This window comes from Erithacus rubecula (genome assembly GCF_903797595.1).
Source record: "Erithacus rubecula genome assembly, chromosome: 10".
NCBI classification, from domain to species: domain Eukaryota; kingdom Metazoa; phylum Chordata; class Aves; order Passeriformes; family Muscicapidae; genus Erithacus; species Erithacus rubecula.
This window is the reverse complement of record NC_136662.1, coordinates 18492159-18510581: the sequence shown is the minus strand read 5'-3', so window position 1 is coordinate 18510581 and position 18423 is coordinate 18492159. Positions and strand designations below refer to the sequence as shown.

At 49.5% G+C, this 18423-nt stretch overlaps 3 protein-coding genes across 6 annotated transcripts in view; 2 read left to right on the top strand and 1 right to left on the bottom strand.

Annotated features, from left to right (window-relative positions):
* GPBP1L1 (GC-rich promoter binding protein 1 like 1) overlaps nucleotides 1-1297 on the top strand; it is a 31684-nt gene extending 30387 nt beyond the window's left edge. For all 4 annotated transcript variants that reach the window (XM_079314421.1, XM_079314422.1, XM_079314423.1 and 1 more), the window contains exons 11-12: nucleotides 32-134; nucleotides 367-1297. In XM_079314421.1, the coding sequence (XP_079170547.1) occupies nucleotides 32-134; nucleotides 367-513 (250 nt within the window). In that variant the 3' untranslated portion in view covers nucleotides 514-1297. The remainder of the gene's footprint in view (nucleotides 1-31; nucleotides 135-366) is intronic.
* Nucleotides 1298-2938: 1641 nt separating this feature from the next.
* On the top strand, nucleotides 2939-13337 carry CCDC17 (coiled-coil domain containing 17). Its single transcript, XM_079313364.1, has 9 exons — nucleotides 2939-3381; nucleotides 3644-3811; nucleotides 3912-4041; nucleotides 4143-4269; nucleotides 4366-4425; nucleotides 4513-4856; nucleotides 5096-5262; nucleotides 5558-5694; nucleotides 12878-13337. Exons 1-9 carry the CDS (start codon nucleotides 3202-3204, stop codon nucleotides 12888-12890), a joined length of 1326 nt encoding a protein of 441 aa, XP_079169490.1. The 5' UTR covers nucleotides 2939-3201; the 3' UTR covers nucleotides 12891-13337.
* Nucleotides 6827-18095, bottom strand: NASP (nuclear autoantigenic sperm protein). Its single transcript, XM_079313363.1, has 15 exons — nucleotides 17837-18095; nucleotides 17039-17089; nucleotides 16151-16261; nucleotides 15557-15637; nucleotides 15291-15388; nucleotides 13738-14571; nucleotides 11851-11933; nucleotides 10877-10953; nucleotides 10674-10747; nucleotides 9540-9728; nucleotides 9158-9324; nucleotides 8709-8762; nucleotides 8543-8614; nucleotides 7510-7641; nucleotides 6827-6999 (listed from the first exon to the last, which is right to left on the bottom strand). The coding sequence occupies exons 1-15, from the start codon at nucleotides 17896-17898 to the stop codon at nucleotides 6946-6948; spliced, it is 2139 nt and encodes a 712-aa protein (XP_079169489.1). The 5' UTR covers nucleotides 17899-18095; the 3' UTR covers nucleotides 6827-6945.
* Between the last annotated feature and the right edge of the window lie 328 nt (nucleotides 18096-18423).

The window sequence follows — 18423 nt, the reverse complement described above, 5'->3', positions numbered from 1 at the left end:
CCCATGCCCCTTTTATTTTCTCCACAATCAGGTTATTGAAAGAAATGGGATGGCAGGAATATCCTGAAAATGATGAAAACTACCTTCCCCTCACGGAGGATGAGCTCAAAGAGTTCCAGATTAAATCAGAGCAGGTATGTTTACAGTTCTTCCTACTTGTGACTGCTCTTCTCCCTCTCCTTTCTCAACGACTTGTTCTCAAGGGTGTTCAAATGGACCAAGCATTTAAATGAGACTGTAGTAGAATGAATTATTTGTATTATCCGTGTGTGTATACCCAGTTAAATGTGGCATTCATTCCAGAGGGTTGGTGACAGTTACTCTCCACACTTCTGCTTGTTTTAAAACTTACTTTCATTCCTACAGCGAAGAAGAAATGGATTTGGGAAGAATGGATTTCTTCAGGGCCGTGGCTCCAGCCTGTTGTTCCACTGGGGAAGCACTTTTAAGACAAAGATTGAGGACTCAGACACGGAAACAAGTAGCAGCGAAACGTCAGATGATGATGCCTGAAACTGGGCACAATAAAATTAAAATAAATAAAACCAACCCAATAAACTCAGTTCATAGTTCAACACGTGTTTGGGGTTGTATAAACTAAACAGAGTTTATTCTGTCTCCAGTCTGTTCAGTTTTTTCTTTTGTTGTTGATACTTCATGCACAAGGGAAATAATTGTATCCCAAAGAAGAGAGAAATTGGCTTCTTTAGCTTTTTCTTTTGGTTTTGCCCTAATGCTTACTAGAAGTTTGTGCAGCTAGCAAATTTTGACAAAAATCCCTTGTGGGGCAGTGCACAAGTTCAGTCGTGTGAGCAGGACACAAGTGGCTGACTGATCTCTGCAACAACAAGCTTCTAACAGTGCCGCCGCATTGCCCAGCGCGCGGTAACGGTGTGCTAAAACAATCATTGTCGATGACAAAATGGCTTTTGAAGTTCTAATTATGTTAAATTAATGCTAATAACATGAATATTTTATTTTATTTTATTTTTTTGGCGGCTCGGGGAGCTTCATCACTTAACCAGGCGTTTGTGGTTTTCTTTTTTTTTTTTTTTTTGGGTACAGCTGTAAAATATTTGGATATAGGAATTGTTTGTGTTCTTCTTCTTGCAGCCTTGATATTCAGGGTGGATTGTAAAATATAAATTTTTTGTGAGATTTCAAAGATTAAGATTATTTTGATAACATTATTTACAGATTTTAAAAAGTGACTATCACATTGAGTCTGTATGAGGGGGAAAAACTACTGCATCAAAAATAACTAACTTGGAATAAATATTTTGCATCAGTTTGCCAATTCTAATTGTCTTTCTTATGTAAGGAGAGCTTTCCTCTAAGGGACCTGCAACTTTGGGGGTTCAGTAGCACTGGGGATAAACAGTTTCTTCTCCCGCTCTATTTTTCCACTTGGCAAACATTGCTGTAGTGCTCAGACTGCAGGAGCTGAACTCTTCCTTTAAGAAGGGAGAGGGATAACAATGCTGAGATGACAGTCCATATTTGGGGATTCTTTTTAAAGAAAATAATTCAAAATTATCTTCTACTAAAGCAGTTTGCTTTTTTTTCCGCTTCATACAAAATGATGAAGCTCGACCGGTCGGTGTCACTTGTTCCTAGTGCAATGCTGCTGTTTATGTTCACAACGTGGCAAGGGAATGTCTGAATCCAAAGCTGTTTTCATTGAAATCTTTTTTAAAAATTCATGAAAACATTTCTATTAGATTAAAAAGAATTTTACAAACAACTCAGTTGTGGCCTAAGCTATTTTAGTGTCTGGTGTAAGTTCAGCTTGTGCACAAAGTTTTTTGATTGGAAAGTGCTCTGGGATTGTGCAGTGTTTGCAGGGGGGTTGGACAGAGTCACACAAAACTTGGTGTTGCTGACCTGAGGAGTTTTGTCCCAAGGTTGTGCCTGTGTGTTCTTAATCCACTCCTGGCCAGGTAGAGAGGACAGAGGTGTAAGAAAATGATCATGTTTAGCCCTGAATCTTTGCATCTGGATTCAAGGGTGCATGCTCAGCATTATCAGGTGTAACACTGCTACCTGTGCCTGCAGCTCCTGCTGGCTTTGTGGTGAACCCCAGAGGAGAGAGGCAGTGGGGCATTTCTTCCTCCCTGTGCTCTGGAAACCAGGGTCCAGCGGCTGAGGCGAGTTGGGGCTCCTGTAAGACATGGCTTAAACTGTCTTGTCCTTTCTGAATATTCAAACACTGCTTTTGTTTAGAAGAGTCTATCCATTTTTAAAAAGTTTAACTTCTACATCCATTTAAACCAAGTTATGCAGACCTGTGTGTGCACTCATCTCAAGAAATGGGGTAAATATAAAAACCCCTTCACCTCAGATCTGTGCTGACAGCCACTTGGAATGGGGGAATTGGATTGCTGAGCAGTGTGGAGTGGGACCAGCCTGCCCTGGGACAGCATGACCTGTCCTGTGTGTGCTCCTTGTGTGGGAGCTCCTTGTGCTTCATACCAGGTGTTGTGCCCTGACCCTGCTGTGGACTGTGCTGGGTTTAAACATCGATGAAACTTTGTAACTGGCAGTGGCAGCCACTGGGTGAGCCTGGTGGGGCAAGTCTGCATCCATCAAATAGCAGCTTTTTCCTGAGCAAATCGTGATTCCTGATGGGTACCACTGGCAGAGAGGTGAGGGGAAAAGCTTGTAGGGACTTGGCAAGTGGAGCTGAGGTGAGTGCAAGGATGGAATGCAGGGAATTTTTTGGGAATAAGGGCAGGGCCTGGACACCTGCGGCAAGAAGGGGTTTCACCTCTGTTGGAGGTTACCCCTTTTCTCAGAGTCTGCTAAGGAGCAGCTAAGTGGGAGTTGCTGCAGTGTGGGCAAGGGACATTCCTGTACAGTCCCAGGGCCGGCACGCCTGGCAGCGAGCACTTTGTAACCACGGAGGGACACAGGGCAGCGGGGCCTCCTTGTTTTCTCTGGATTGCTCAGGTGGTTCGGTAATCTTTTTTCCCCATTCCAGTGCCCGTGGTAAACAGTGGGACTGTCCAGGGCTGGCTGGGGGCGCGGCCTTCCCTGCCCAGCCCAACTTCCAGCATAGCAACAGTAGCTTCAAACACTGCAGGCACCGCCGCAAGCAGGTCTGTGCACATTTCCAGCCCGTCCCAGGGTGCCAGCCCCGCGGGGGGACCCCTCTCCTTGTCCCGAGTCACCCCACCCGCTCTGCTTTCCAGGGTGTCCGACATGGGGGCATTCCTCTGCCCCCGCTGCCGCTTGGCGTTCCGATCCCGGCCGCTGCTGCGGCTGCACCTGGAGAAGCTGTGCCTCGGGCCCCCGGCACCCGGCAGCTCCTGCCTCCATGGGGGGAACCCTCTGCCTGCGGAGGGAGCACAGGGCACGACAAGGAAACCGCAGGACGTCTCGGTGGTGTGGAGCTGGGTCTGGCACAGAATGGGGACGGGACAGATGCTGGGCGGGGAAACAGGGTATCACATCCTGGACCCAGCTTGGTCTGAGCTGGGATAGGCCTCCATCCTGCCATGCCTGCACCACACAGGCAGCCCTTGGTGCTTTTTTTGCCAAAAGCAGAAAAGTGTATTATTAAGGGGGGGCGGGTCGGGGGGTGGTGCGGCGGAATTGGGGGAGGGTGGGGATTTCACCCTTTTCTTCCCTCTATGTCTGCGAGGTCCCCCAAAATGTGGACGATGCTGAGCCACTCCATCACTTTATGCTTCGTGGGGTCCCACCAGCTGTGCGGGGACAGCGGGGAGCAACCCTGGGGGATGTGCTCACCCCCCGTGAGAGAGCCCTGCTCCGCACGGCCGACCCCTCTTCTGGGCGGCTGCCAGTGGAGGTACGGTGAATCCCCGATGCCAGGGTGGGCACCAGCAGCCCACGGCTCCCCGGGACTGGGGCACCAGCCCTTGCTCCCCGGTGAACCCCGCGTGCCGCAGGAAGAGCCCCCTCGGCGGCCGCTCCCGCTGCAGGGGCACCGGCAGCCGCCGCAGGAGCTGCTGGAAGCCCACGAACGCCAGGTGGCCGCGATCCGGGCCCGGACCCAGCAGCTGGAGCGGCAGAGAGAGGGTAGGCGCTGGCAGCGCTTCTGGGGCAATGGGGAAGCAGTAACCCCCCGAGAGCGGCGCTGTGGGGGCCGTGCTGAGCCCCCGGCCCTCACTGTCCGTCAGGGCTGTGCCAGCGGCTGGCGGCTCTGGAGGCCAGGGCGCCTCTGGGCCCCCAGCCCGAGCAGGGGGAGCCGGAGCCGAGCCAAGGCCCGCGGGACCGGGCTGGAAATGTCCGAACAGCACAGCACAGGTGAGCCCTGGCCCTGTGGGGTGCTCTCCATCGAGGGCCCCGTTGGGAGGGTCCCCCGAGGGTCCCTCACCCCCTATCTGCCCGTCTCCTCCCCAGGGCCACGCTCCGCCTCGACGCCCTCCTGCCGGCCGCGGGGCCGCTGGCGGCCGAGGCCAGGTGAGGGGGGACGGTCTGTGGGGCAATGGCGGCTCCGGGCGAGCGCGCGGCCGAGCCCCGGCCATGGCTGATCCGGGGCTCCGGCAGGGCACTGCGACTGTCCTACCTGCGCTCCGGGGGACACGACCCCGCCATCCTGGACCAGCTTCTCCACCTCCAGCTGGAGGCCACGGCGCTGGAGAAAGGAGCCGCGGGGCTGCGCAGGGGCAGGCGGATGGGTGAGCGCCAGCAGCAGGCCCAGGCCTGGCCCCCCACAGGGACAGGGGCCCCACAGCCGGCACCTGAGGCACCCCCGGCTGTGCCAGCAGAGCCCCCCAGCCCTGGCACACACGGTCTGGATGCGGTGCTGCTGGCCGTGGAGCTGGAGAACCGGCGCCTGGAAGATGAACTGTTGGCGCTGAAGGTCAGAAGGGAGAGGAGAGCAGACGCTGGTAGGTGATGGGTCCCCCATCTGCACCCCACAGCCCCCGGCTGCCTCTGTGGCTGCAGCAACAGAGCCCTGGGCTGGACAAGGCTCCTGGAAATACTGGCAATATTGGGAGCTGCAGCTCGGGGAATGCTCTCTGCAGCGAGCAGGGAGAGTCCCAGTCTCCGGACTGAACGTGGGCCTGGTGAGATGTCAGGAAAATGGCTGCTGTAAAGCCCATGGTGACCAAATCCTGTTGCCCAGGCTCACGGGCAGCCCAGCGGCACACGGAGGAACTGGCCCAGCTCCAGGCAGAGGTGGGAATGCTGCGATGCCACGTGGAGCAGAGGCCATGGCTGCACGCCCCTGTCTTCCCACGCCCTACAGCTCTCCCACTGCCACCAGCCCTGCCTGTGCCAGAACTTTTCATGGTAAGAGCCTCAGCCCATGGTGATTTCCAGCTCTCCAAGGAGGGCAGTTTGGATTGGGCTTCCAGCTGGATGGGATGATGGGTGTCAAGGTACAAGCCTGGGGGCATTTGGGAACAGCTCCCTTTGCTGCCCTTGGGGATAGAGTCACTGGGGCAGGAGGTGAGCCCCCACCAGTGCTGGACCAGGGGTGTGACTTGCTCTGCATACCCAGTGCCACAGGTGAGGGGATGGCCAGGCAGCTCCCACCCTGCCAGGACACTCCTCCCCTTGACATCACTTTTTTTTCCTTTTCCAGGAGCCCCCTGGGCCAGCACTTGGGCCTGGCAGGCCCACAGGCCATGTGCCCCCTGGACTCCCCCTCACCCCCTTTGTGGCCCTGGAGGACCCTCCTCCTGCTCAGGAGCCCTCAGCACAGGACAGGGTTGCCCAGAGGTGAGCCAGGAATAGGTCATGGCCCCACTGGACTGCCTTGCCCCCCCCCTCCACCACCACCTTTGGTGGCAAAATGGGGCTTCAGTAACTGTTGGGGTGATGAAAGATTGGCAAAACCTGTGCTTGAGCTGCAGAGATGAGTTTAGGCACCAGCTGTGCAGTTGGTACGAGGATCATGCAGTGCACCCCAGGGTGCAAGTGTACAGATCACTGCTGGGACCAAAGAGGCTCCAGGCATTTGAGCAGGAAAAGGACAGGCAAATCCCTAAGCCAGCAGCAAACTGAGTTACACAGCTCAGCCTCCACCTCAGGAGGGAGCTCACACCCAGAGTTGTTCAACCACTCCAGCTCACAATGGTGGTTTGGGGACAGGCAGAGGGTACAGAGGGGCACAATAAATTCCCTGCCCTCAGACACATCCCCATATGCAGCCCTCTCTCTGTAGGAAAAGCCCAACCCAGGGCATGCACAGGTCAGCCTTGGGAACCAGCAAAAGCCACACCCATCTTTCCAAATCATCAGAGCCCTGTGCTACATGTTCAATAAAAGGCTTCAGCTCATTGCTCTTCACTTCTTGGCCTTTTCTTATACATACACAGCCCAGGGCAGGGTCCAGCCCCAGCTGGGCACTCAAGCTGGCTCAAGGGACAGCCATACCCTGCCTCAAACCATCAGCATCTGCTCCTGCACCCCCTCCAGGGTGCAAAGTGGACATTGAGCAGAGATAAAAATACACAGCAACAAAGGCCAGGATGTTGCAAAGCTCTTGATCAGCCTTCCCCACCCTGTTCAGGCTGCTCAAAGCTGAGGAAGGCACTATCAGAACCCACTTCAGGCTCAGCCTTGAATGAAACAAACACAGCCCCAGCTGTGACGAGGCCCCAGCAGAGGGAAAACAGGTCAGACCCCTGGACAACACAGTGAAGGTCAGGCAATGCTCTCCTTCCCTGCAGAGCCAGCCCTGCCTGGCCCATTCAACCCTCTGTTCCTCCTAAGAGGCAGGTGTGGGTGGAAATGCTGAAGCTAAAGGGAGTATGAGCCCAGCAGTGGACCAGGGCTGAGACCTGCAGCCCAGGGGGAAACCCAGGAGCACAGGCCAGAACCTATCACAGGAGGAAGGTCAAGACAGGAATCATTTGCATACAATCTTTATTGAAGTCATACAAAAGTTGCCAAAAAGTGAAAAAATACACTATATACAAAACCATTTTCCTTGTAAGGAGAGGAGTGTCCAAGGTTAAAGAATCATTATCATACTGTGCTTTCAACTGCAGCCCCTGATTCTGCTTGTGGCCTTTTCTCTGTCTAAAAGAGAAGATAAGGGTTTGTTTTTAAAAGACAAAATACAGTCTTACAGCACCAACTCATGCAGCAGCCCAAGTGTTCTGTAATTTGAAGACTTAAATATGTGAGCTTTGCCAGCCTCCAAAGCCCAACACTACCCTAAAGCATTGACAGTAACAAGTGCAGCCCAGGGACAAGTAATCAAATCCAGGAACATTAAAAATTAGGGGAGGACCCTGTGCTGGAGTTGAGCCCAGCCAAAAAAAAAAAAACAAACCCACCCAGAACCCATCTCTGTCCCACCCCACAGGTGACAAGGCTCCACAGCTGGGTCTGTCCAGCCTACACATGGTCAGCACCACAGCACAACATGCATCCTGCCCACTAGGAATCCATCTCATCTGGGAAACCTTGTGAAGGACAGCAGGCAATAAAACAAGGACATCTACCAGGCACAGAACCATCCCTGGACAGAGAGGGGGGAGAAATAAAATAAAAAGCACAGCCCAGACTCCTGGCTCAGCTGCCCACCTCCTCTTCCATTTTTTCCACAACCTCATTTCCACTGGGGGCAGGGTCCCCACCACCACCATTGACAGCCGGTTCTGGTTTAGATTTCTTGGCTTCATTGTCTCCTTGATGAGTCTCCTCCTCTGGTTTCCTCTGAAGACAAAATTGTTTATAATCTCCACTAAGTACAAATCAAAGCTTAAATATTTTTTAAAAGTTTAGCATTAGATGTCACTGCACACCATCTACCCAACCTCTGTTTGTCAGACTAAGGACAGATCCCCAGTTTGAGGCTCTGATACTAAGGTCTCAACCAGAGCAACACTTTGAGTGCCAAGATCTCCAGAGCTGAGTTATCCTTAATTACAGTCTGGCAAGGAAAGATGCAAGCACTGAGCCTATAACAGTTTCAGGGTAGACTGAGGGCATCTACAACATTTGAAATCACCCAAAGCAGCTCCCAATCACTCCAGGCACACCTCAACTGACTGGCCAATGGAACAGAGGCAACATAAAACTGAGAATAACCCCTATAAGATCTTAGTTTTTATCAGCAAACACTTCATAACACTTAAAGGAACCAAGTTCTCAATACCTGATCTCTTTATGAGGCAGCTTATCAATATCACCAGTGTGGCTTTACTATTTATTAAGTCCAAGTCTCAATTTCCTTTTGGAAAGGAGGGAACCCAGCCCAGCCTGGTTGCCTGCCTTTTCCTTAGCATCTGCAGGTGACCCTGCTGCTCTTGAGAGTCCTCAGCAGCGAAAGTTCCTGTTCAGGGAACACCTGCAGGAGCCACACAACTGGATCAGATTTACATCAGTGTGGGTCAGGCAGGGTGCTGAACCTAAGAATGGTCTCCTGGAGGCCAGATGGTTCCCAGACGGATTGGTTCCCAGTGGAGAGGAGTTTCATACACTGCTGGTTTTACTTTTGGAGTGTTTTCCCATTATACAACTAAGTGAAGATATTTTTAAGACAAATCAAATTACACAGAGCAAGCCAGTGGTACTTCAGCAAACTGCTTGTTTAACAAGTAATTTCTGGACTCACCTTTTTCCTGACTAGATGAGAGATGTCTGTTACACACTGAGATGCACCACCAGCTCCTTTCCTTACTGGAATCTGTTACAAGGCAGATATTGACATATAAGCAAATGCAACTAAGTAATCCTTAGAGCAGACAAGAATTAATAACATTCATTTCAGATTAACTTACTGTGGACACAGAACCACTGTCTTCACTTTGTGCAAAGCCAGATGTAGTTCCAACCTTAAGAAAAACAGAAAAAACAGACGTGGCAGATACCTGTGAACTTAGTGAGATACAGGAAGCCCAAGACCCTCATCCCAACACTGGATTCTGCACAGGACAGATGCAAGGTGCACTCCACATTTGCCTGACCCATCATTTACAGCCATGATACATTAAATGCCACAGAAGCCTATCAAATTCCTGCTTAGTTTGGAACAATTAGTATCAGGGCTCTTAGTAAATATCCTCTTTAAATGTCAGCTGCCTCAGTTTTCTTCTCTCAACCACAGTCTGGTAACATGTGTGAGCAATCACCAGCACCTGACCAAGTCTGAGCTCCTCCCATTACTGATTTATCCTAAGTTCCACTGGCAGAAGAGTTGGGTCAAAAGGAAACCACAGGACACACTCACCAGAGTTGCTTTCAATCCTAGCTCAGCTACTTTTGCACTCTTCTGTGACTCCTTTGAATCTTCTATCTTCTCTTTAATTTCAGGAAGCAGTCCCTTCAGTTCTTCTATCTCCTTCTCATCCTCAGGAGACCCAGCGTCTGCCTTCTCTATTCGCTCAGTCAGTATTGCTGGGATGAAACAGTTATCAGGGCAAAACACCTCGAGACAAAGTAACTGTCCAGTTACCAACATGCACAGGCAACTATCTGCTAACAGTTTCAACAATCCTGCTCTTGGTGCAGTCTATCACTGCTTTCAGATAAAACAGGACACAGCAGACAACGAGACACCTCACTACTTTGCCTTGTGCAAAGTCACGAGGCAGCTTCAGAATTCCACGTACCCAGTCTCTTGTCTATGACCTCCATGGACTTCCCAAACTGCAGCACAGCCTCATCGAAGTCGCTGTTGTAGTGGTAGGCCAGGGCGAGCTGGTAGTGGCTCTCAGCCAGCAGCCGGTCGTGAGCCTCCAGGTACTTCTGCTGCAGGGCCAGGCAGGCCTGGAACTCCTCTATTGCCTGTGTGTAGTTTTCTACAGGAGAAAGCCCCAAGGTCTTTACAAACCCCAGTAATTACCAAAAGCAGCACCATCTAAACCCTGGTTCAGTCACTCTGTGCTTTGGTGCCCATTATACAGTCTGTAAACAGAACCACCATTGAACACAGCAGTGCTGGGCTGCTTTCAGACCTTCAGGAGATAACTCTCCCTCCCCTGAGAGGTTGTCTAGGTCAGCTCCTCTGGGTCTCTCATGAGTGCTCCGTCTAATTTCAGCACAGAAAACTGATCAGGCACCAAATCCTCCTGCTTTACCTTCTCCTAGGAACTGAATGTAACTGATCACAACTGCAACAAGGATCTAGAGCTAAGGACAGTGCCACCTTCCTGCCAAGCTCTCCCCAAATGTGACATAAGACACATCCCTTGTTCTGTAGCCCTTCCCCAGAAACCTGCTGGATTATTTCCAATGCCTGTCCCAGAGAAAGCATATATTTGGATTTAACAACATTAAAATACATTTTTAAACTAAAGACAAGCAAGACATTACAAGGCACAAACCTGGGGCTTGCTTCCACTTCTTTTCTCTGCTGTGTAACACAAAAGTCATTCCTGACTATAACCTAGGAATTGGGAAGGTCTAAGAGTCAACTATTTTTCATGACAATTTCAGCAAGTCTCTCAAGTTCATAATCAAGCTTTGGTCATTTCAGAAAGCAGAACACAAGGCTGGTTTTGATCTGGCAACACAATGCTTCTTACTGAACCTTTTTTTTCCACTGCTCTGTAATAGCACAGACTGTCCTATTTAAGACACCAACCATTACTTCCAAAGCTTCTCACATGGTTGTATCTATCATGATCAGCCTGATTTGTTGTCATACTGACAGCCTTAATTCATATCTGCTCATTCTGAAGTACAAAACCCAGCGACAAAAAACAGAACCAAACACTTCACACACAAGAATAAACATTACTTACCAGATTCAATGCTAACTTCTCCTAACTTCAGGTGAGCTTGAGCTGCGTGGAGTTGAGCTTCTTTTGTTTCTTGTCTACAGCAAGAAGAAAAAAAATTTTCAAATCCTAATCAGAGCATGCCATGTTCTCTAACTGGCTAGGCCACCATCCAATTTACACCGAGTTTCTGTGGCATATACCCAAATTAGAACTTCAGACTTTACCTCTTGTAAATGACTTTTGCTAACTCCAGCATGTCCCAGGCTAGCTCAAGATTGCCAATTTCATCCTCCTCACTTTCCTGTAAAGACCAGAAGTGCATGACAGATTAAGTGACTAGATCACATCAAACACCACCACTAAATTCCCAAACAGTGTTATCAAGGAATCAGTTTCTGACAGAGATAAACATTTCACCACTAGGAGGAAAAAAAAAAAAAAAAAAGAAAAATATGCAGAAAAGGTTATTGTATCAACCAAGACTTGGCTTGGAGTAAAGATGTTTCAACAGAACATGAACTCACATTGTTTTGTGATATGCTTTAATTTTTTTCCAGAAATAACAGGGCACCAAGCACAAGAGAAAGATCTTGGTTAAGGTTCTCTTTAGATGAATCAAATAAAGCTGGCAGTTTAGTGTTTTTAATGAGCCTTTGAGCTTTGTCAGAATAGTCTGAGAAAGGAACAGACAGTTATCTCCAATGCTTAGTGCCACTCTACAACACTGTAGATTTTTCCAGGCATTTTGACTGTTACATCAATGTACATCTCAGGTTTGAGGAGCACCACCTTTCTCAAATTCCTATCTTAATCACATCTTACTGGACCATGAGACTTCAACATGTACAGTAAAACAACCAGACAAGCAGAGAATTAACTGTTCCAAGTAACTTGTGACAGGCTGAAACAGCTCTCTCTGCCTGCCCCTGCACCACCAGTCCATGTTAGCTCAGCACACCACAAGCATTTGTGTCAGAGCAGCTGAACAAACCCAAGTTACAAACACAGCTGAGCAAGCTGCTACAAAGCAGACTAGACTTAACACTGGCCATTCCTAAGCAATACTGGCTTTCAGATGTATTTTCCTACACAGAACTAAATTAAACACAAATGAGCTTTTAGAAGGACATCAACATCATATTTAGGCCTAATACTGCATCCCTCCATGAGCACTAGTGTCAGACCTCAGCAACCTCACCTTGTCTTCCACTGTCAATTCATTCTCCTTATCATCTTCAGCTTTATCATTTTCCTTGTCTTCCTCTTCAGATTCTTCTGTTTCTAGAAGGCAAGTGGTTCCATGAGGACATTTCTGGTTACTGTGCTTGCTCAACATGGAGTCAGGCAGAATGTTATGTCCAACCCTTATCCTTCCAGTGACAGGTTAGAGGTGTGATGTAAGGAGAACAGATACACTAAAGTCTCAGCATCAGCAGCCATCTTGCTGAAACTGTTCAGCACTGCAGATTAAAGCAGTCCATAAATTCAGCTTCTTACTATCCACAACAAACTTACATAGAATTTAGTTCTCACAAATCTGTTGTCAGCTCTCACTGCAACCACAAGATCCTAAGCAGCTTCAGAGGCACTAGCCAGCTGCTGAATTTCATGCTATGGAAAATAAGTGTTTTCAGCAAGATAGCTGCCAAGCTGCACACAAATTAGTCTGAGTTCATGATCCTCATGTCAGGCATTTAAGTATCAGTATTAATGAATTTCTCCTTGTGTAGTGCTAATTTGACTTTTGACACTGTGGAAGAGCATCGTATCATCTGTTCTACCAGCAGAAGACATTTTGGGAAAATATGCAGTGAAGGAATATGGCTAATAACTTCAGAGCACTAGCTGGTTTGCAGGCTGAAGTCACAGAATTCCTTTATCACAACCTCTGGCTAATTTCAGAACAGGAGCTTGACTGGGGAGGGACTGAGAGCCTGTGAACTCTCTAGTCTAACTCCCAGCACACACCCACCACTGAGAGGGCCAAACCTGTAGACATGAAGACATCTTTGTTTAAAGGTAAAACAGAAAAGATGTCAGGATGCTAAGATTTAAGTAGTGGGAGTAGTTTGGAATGACACAGCACCAGACCAGGATGTTCCAGAGGGTCCTCACACTCCCAGTCTTGGGGAAAAAGTGTGTGCGCATAAGCAGCTTTTCAGCACTGAGGTGGATGAGCAGGTTAACTGCTCTTAAGTTTATTTTTAGTCATCTTCTCTCCACAGAGACACCTTTTAGGCAACTGCTCCACCACTGAGTGTTCACTATGCTTAACAGAACAAATCCTTCCAGGGTCCAGAATGGTTTGGTCTTAACATCCACCACTCCTGAAGCAAGGCACTGCCTGTGAAGATGAGTTATTGACAAGCAAAGTTGCAATTACCGTTCATCAATTAACTCGTGCAATAGAAGGCATGGGCCCACTAAGGCCACAAAGTACTGCTGCAGCAAAGGGTGCAAGTCTTACTTCAACAGAACCTTGGAAACAGCTGTAATAAAGCAGGGAAGCAGAAGGGCAGAAGCTGGACAGCCAAAAGACTGTACTAGAGCAGCAATAAGCCTTCAGAAAATCAAGTTTAGATTTGTCAACTACATTCTCACTAGCAATGACCAGAGAAAAACTCAAATGGAGTTCCCTTCCTGCATCAGAATTAAATCTACTACTTTATGTGTTCAGCTGTTCTTGTTTTTCACCAGCATTTCAAAATAAAACAGCTATAAAGCAGAGGAAATTTGTGCTTCAAGTTATGTGAAGGTTAGTGCAGTACACCCAGATGCATGCAAGTGAACATCCATTCAGTATTCTCCACCAGCCTAGCCATTACTTACACATTTCACAGGGCTGTCAGTTTGCTTTCAAGTAAGACTTGCTTTGCAGTTAGTTAAGCGTTAGTCTATAGAAACTGAGGCTATTCACTATTCCTTGAAACTTTACTTGTATGTAAAGTCCTTCAAGAGCCCCTTTACTGTGCCTTTTCCTTATTCTAAGGCGAACAGAAAATTCTGAATGGAACACTTTTTACCCATTGTTAGCCAAATCCATCAAGTCATCCACCCACAAATACTTTTCTCCTCTCAGTGTTACCTTCTCCCTCTTCCATCAGGTCATCGTTCTCTTCTTTTTCTACCTTAGCACCTTCACCCACTTCCACAAGGTCATCTTTCTTTTCCTCTACCTTAGCAGCAACTTCAGCATTTTCTTTCATGTCATTAGGTGGTTCTTTGCCCTCTGTGGGCACAGGTTCTTTTGAGGACTCTGTCTCTTTAGATTCACCTGGTTTCTCTTCTGTAACTGTCTCTACTGGCTCTTGTTTATCTTCTGCCTTCTTCTGTTCTGTCACCTCTGCATCCCCTTCTGCAGCTTCTTTCTGTTCCACAGCAGCTGCTGCCTGTGCTTCTGCCTTCTCTTCCACAGCTGTCTCTGCCTGCTCTTCTGCAGCCTCTCCCTTCTCCACCACTGGTTGTTTTTCTGTAGCTTCTGCTGCCTGCTCTCCAATCTCTCCCTTCTCTTCCACAGCTGCTTCAGCCTCTTCCACAGCTGCCCTTCCCTCCTTGTCTGACACTTCTGTCATTCTCTCCTCCTCAGCAGCCTTCTCTGCCTTGTCCTCTACTGTCTTCTGCTCCTTTTCCAGCTCCTTCTCTTCCACAGCTGCCTCCTCTTTCACAGGCACCTGCTTTTGCTCTTCTGAAGCTTCTTTTCCCACAGAAATCTCAGTCCTCTCTTCAGCCCCTTCGGGCTTTGTATCCTTGTCAGCAGCTGCTTCTTTGGGTTTTTCTTCTGTCATCTCTCTCATTCCAACATCCTTTTCTTTGATTTCCTTCTCAGGCAGTACTGTAGACTCTTCAGTGGACTTTTTGGCCTCTTCCTTTTCCCCCATGGCGTTATAAACCTGTTCTCTCAACTCTTCCCTTGCTTCTTCTACATGATTGAGGAAGCATAAACATTTCTTCGAGTTTAGTGATAAAGACATTAACGGGCACTGACAACACCACCCTCAAGACCCTCCAGTGTGTTGGTTTGTTACCAAGTTGGATGGCATTCCTAAAAGCTTCATTTTCCAAGTACAAGGAACTAGGAGACAACCACATATCTACTTGATCTAAGCAAGTCCCTTCCCCTTTCCCAGACTGCAGCATTGCAAGCGGCCGCTCAAGCAGTGTGCGGTTGTGCAGCGATTTTAGTCACAGCTAAGCAAGAGGTGCTTTAACAGTCTGGATGGACAGGAATTCCTGTACCCTCTCCAGCTGCAGGCAGTATACAGTTACCACAGTTCTTAGGACTTTGTACAGAGACTCTGACCTGTGGGACTACACCCACTGTACTGCTACAAGGTTACAAAGCAGTTGGAGTCAGCAGTGAAGCTTAAGAAAGCAAGTTTAAATGCAGTGTTTCAGGACACAGACACCTGGTGACCCTTGTACACATGCTTTCAGTGACCAGCTCCTTGCAGATGTTTTACAGATTTTGCTCATCTTTAAGCAAGACTAAGGAAAAAAAAAACCAAATAAACAGAAACAGAGTCCATTCAGACTGCCAAGAGTTTCAATAGAATAATTCAGGCTACCCAAGATACCAATGGACTAAACTTGGATCATTTCAACAAGTGCCTCCATGGTAGGGCAGGCAGCTTTACATACCATCAGCAGCTGGCAAGGCAGAGTCATCTTCTGCTTTTTCTCCTTCCTCTTCCACCTGCACCCCTTCTAAGGCATTTCCCAGCACACCATTTTCCATTCTAAAGGGAATAGGAGTTTGTTATGCCTTGGATCTTTTAATACCATCACCTGAACTGCACAAGCTGCAATGCCACAGCTCATCCCACTCCAGGCAATCCTGACCATAAAGGAGTGAAATCCTGCTACACCAGACACATTTTTCACCAAATAACAAACTGTCACCGTACCTTGCCAACTCCAGGAGAGATTTTCCATAATAAAAAAAAGCTTCTGCACACTCATCCGCTGTCTCACCATACTTTTTACCCCTACAAAAATAATAAAGAATTTTTGCCTGTGACTGCTTTAGATTTGGATATGTGAACTTGAACATTAAATATTCCCAGACAAAAGGATCACTTTCTTGGATCATTTCCCATTGCTTTACATAAATATGGAATGCTTTCCTCAGTTAGATATGGCTCTCAAACACCCAACTGAGGAAATTATTCTGTAACCCAAAAAGTACCATTCACAGAGCCTGGCCAAGACTAACGAACAATTTACTAGAGAAGACACCTGTATAATAAACTATTAAATCTCTTTCCCTCCTGAGGGAACTCTGCAGGTAATGCCTATTACAAAAGTCACCTAAACTGAACATCAACTACAGCAGTGTCCAACTCTTGGGCGACTTTAAATAGTTTGTCCACTTCTCAGTTGCATTATAAATTATAAACACATTAGATAAAAATCCCTATTTTTCCTGCATAATATATATCAGAACAGCCAAGTTGAAGCCCAAGCCCAGCAAAAAACACACAGAACATTCTATTACTCACAACAAGCTTGCAGCTTCCTGGAATGCATTCACAGCAGCTGGAATATTTCCCATTACCAAGTGCTTCTGTCCCAAACCCAATAGTTTCTTTGATTCTCCATCCACATCCATGCTGGAAGAAGAGGAAATAAATCAAATAAAGGATTCTGTTAGTTCTCACAGCAATTTCAGCTTTCAAAACCTAGTCTGCTCTATGGAATAGTGAGTTGCATATGTTCCAGTGGGTGGAACTAGCACGGTAGGTGGGATTTGTTTGGTTTTGTTTGTGTAAATGTGAAACAACTGACAGTTCCAATAACCAAGGGAAGACAGGCAATTTAATCCAATCACTGCAACAAGTTATCAGAATCATCTAAGACAAAGGCTGCTAAAAAGTATACTTTAGGAGTCCCACACCAACACACCACAGAGCACCAGTGCTCTAGACTCCAGTGCTACATCAAGAAAAAGAAAAAAAACTCAAGTTAAAACTCTTTATAGCACAGCATGGTGCATCTGAGAAGAATGATAAATGTAAGTGTCAGATTCAATTCAGTGTATCTCACACAGCTTCATTTCCAGAAGATCCAGCCTAACATTTCAGAGTAGAACAAGAGGATCTGCCCACAGAGGAATATAATTTATCACATGCCAGCTGCATACTTGTGCCTCTCCAGCACTAATTAAACATCTAAAAACTTCAAGAAGCCGGTATTTTTGTATGTATCAGTCCCTGAAAGGGCCTTGCTACACTAGATTTGTGTAAACCACTGGGTTTCAGCACCTACAGCATGCATGGGACTTAAACTACAAGACTAAGAACAGATCTGAAGGGTGGCCTTTGTGTTTCACTCAGCAACGTCAGGATTTTGTGTTATTTTAAAACTGACAGTTCCAACTCCCATCTCACCTGTCTGTCTTGTCTGTGGATGTGGAAGGAGCTGCCAGTTCCTCTTCCATCCTGCAAAGAGAAAACCGAATGTTTTTTAAATTCACGTTTAGAACGGGCCACGCATTTCACGGCACGAGCTGAGTTCTCGGGGATGCGAAAGCAGCGCCAGGAGCCTGGATTAGAGGCGCTCCTCCACGCCGAGCGGGCTCAGGCCCCGCAGTTTGGTGTTTATGGTTGGAAGGGACGCTGTGAGGGGCTCGGCCAGCCCCTACCCGGCCGGTCCCGCGCAGACAATGGGGCCTTTCCCGCCTTCCGCCGGCCCCGCCCCTCGCCCTTGGCGCCAAACCCCGGCGGCGGCTCCTCACGGGCCGCCGGTCACGTGACGCCCGCCCCCTCCCCCAGCCCGCCCCGCGGCGTCGGCTGCCCCCAACAAAGATGGCGGCGGCCGCGCAGCGGTCACGTGGTGGCTCCGCGCGAGCCGCGCGGGCCCAGCTGGCGCCGGAGGAGCGGGGCGGCGGCACGTACCACCGCCGGCGGGGGGGACGGCGGAGGCAGGTACCACAAACGGCGAGGGGGGGGACGGGGAAGGCAGGTACCACAAACGGCGAGGAGGAAAGGGGGGGAGGAGGGGGTGCAGCTTCGCCAGCCCGACCAGCACCCCGAGCCCTCCCCGCTAAGGAAATCCGGCCCACCGCCCCCCTTACCCCCATCCCCTCCGGTACCCTGCGGCTCGAAGGCACCCCCCCCTCCTCTCTCCTGAGCCCCCCGTCCCCGACACGCACACACCGTAACCGGGGCCAGCCTGCGCGGCCCTACCTAGTCTGGGAGGCCGGCGCGGGCTCAACGCAGAGGGGAGCGGCGATGGTCGAGGATTGCATAGAAGCTGCTGGAGAGAGGGGCGGCGGCGGCAGAGTGCAGCCCCCTGCCCCTCCGGCTGGCTATATACCCCCGAGGACACGCCCCGGCCCGCCTGGCGGCGCGCGCGCGCCGCGGGGGGACTACCGCTCCCGGCACGCTGTGCGCCCGCCCCGCCGCGGGACGCCGGGGGCGCCGCCGCGCGGGGCGCGCTGGGAAGTGTAGTGCTGATGAGGGAGGTGGGGTCCCGCGGGGCATGCCGGGAGGTGCAGTCCCTCAGCCCGGCCGGGGGGCGCGGGAGGCTTTGGCACCGCGGGCCGGGATCTGCATCCCCTCCCGGCCGCTTCCAGGAGAGCCAGCCCCGGGTTCGGCCCAGCTCACGGTGATGCTCGGCTCTCCCCAGGCACTCGAGCGGGCAGGGCTGACCAGGCCGGCACCGAGACCTCCAGGCTCTGCTATTTCAAGGTAAAAGTTCTCCGGCTTTAACGCCGCTATGTCCCTCCCCGCAGGAACAGAGCGGGGAAGTGTGGGGTTCACAGAGCTGCAGC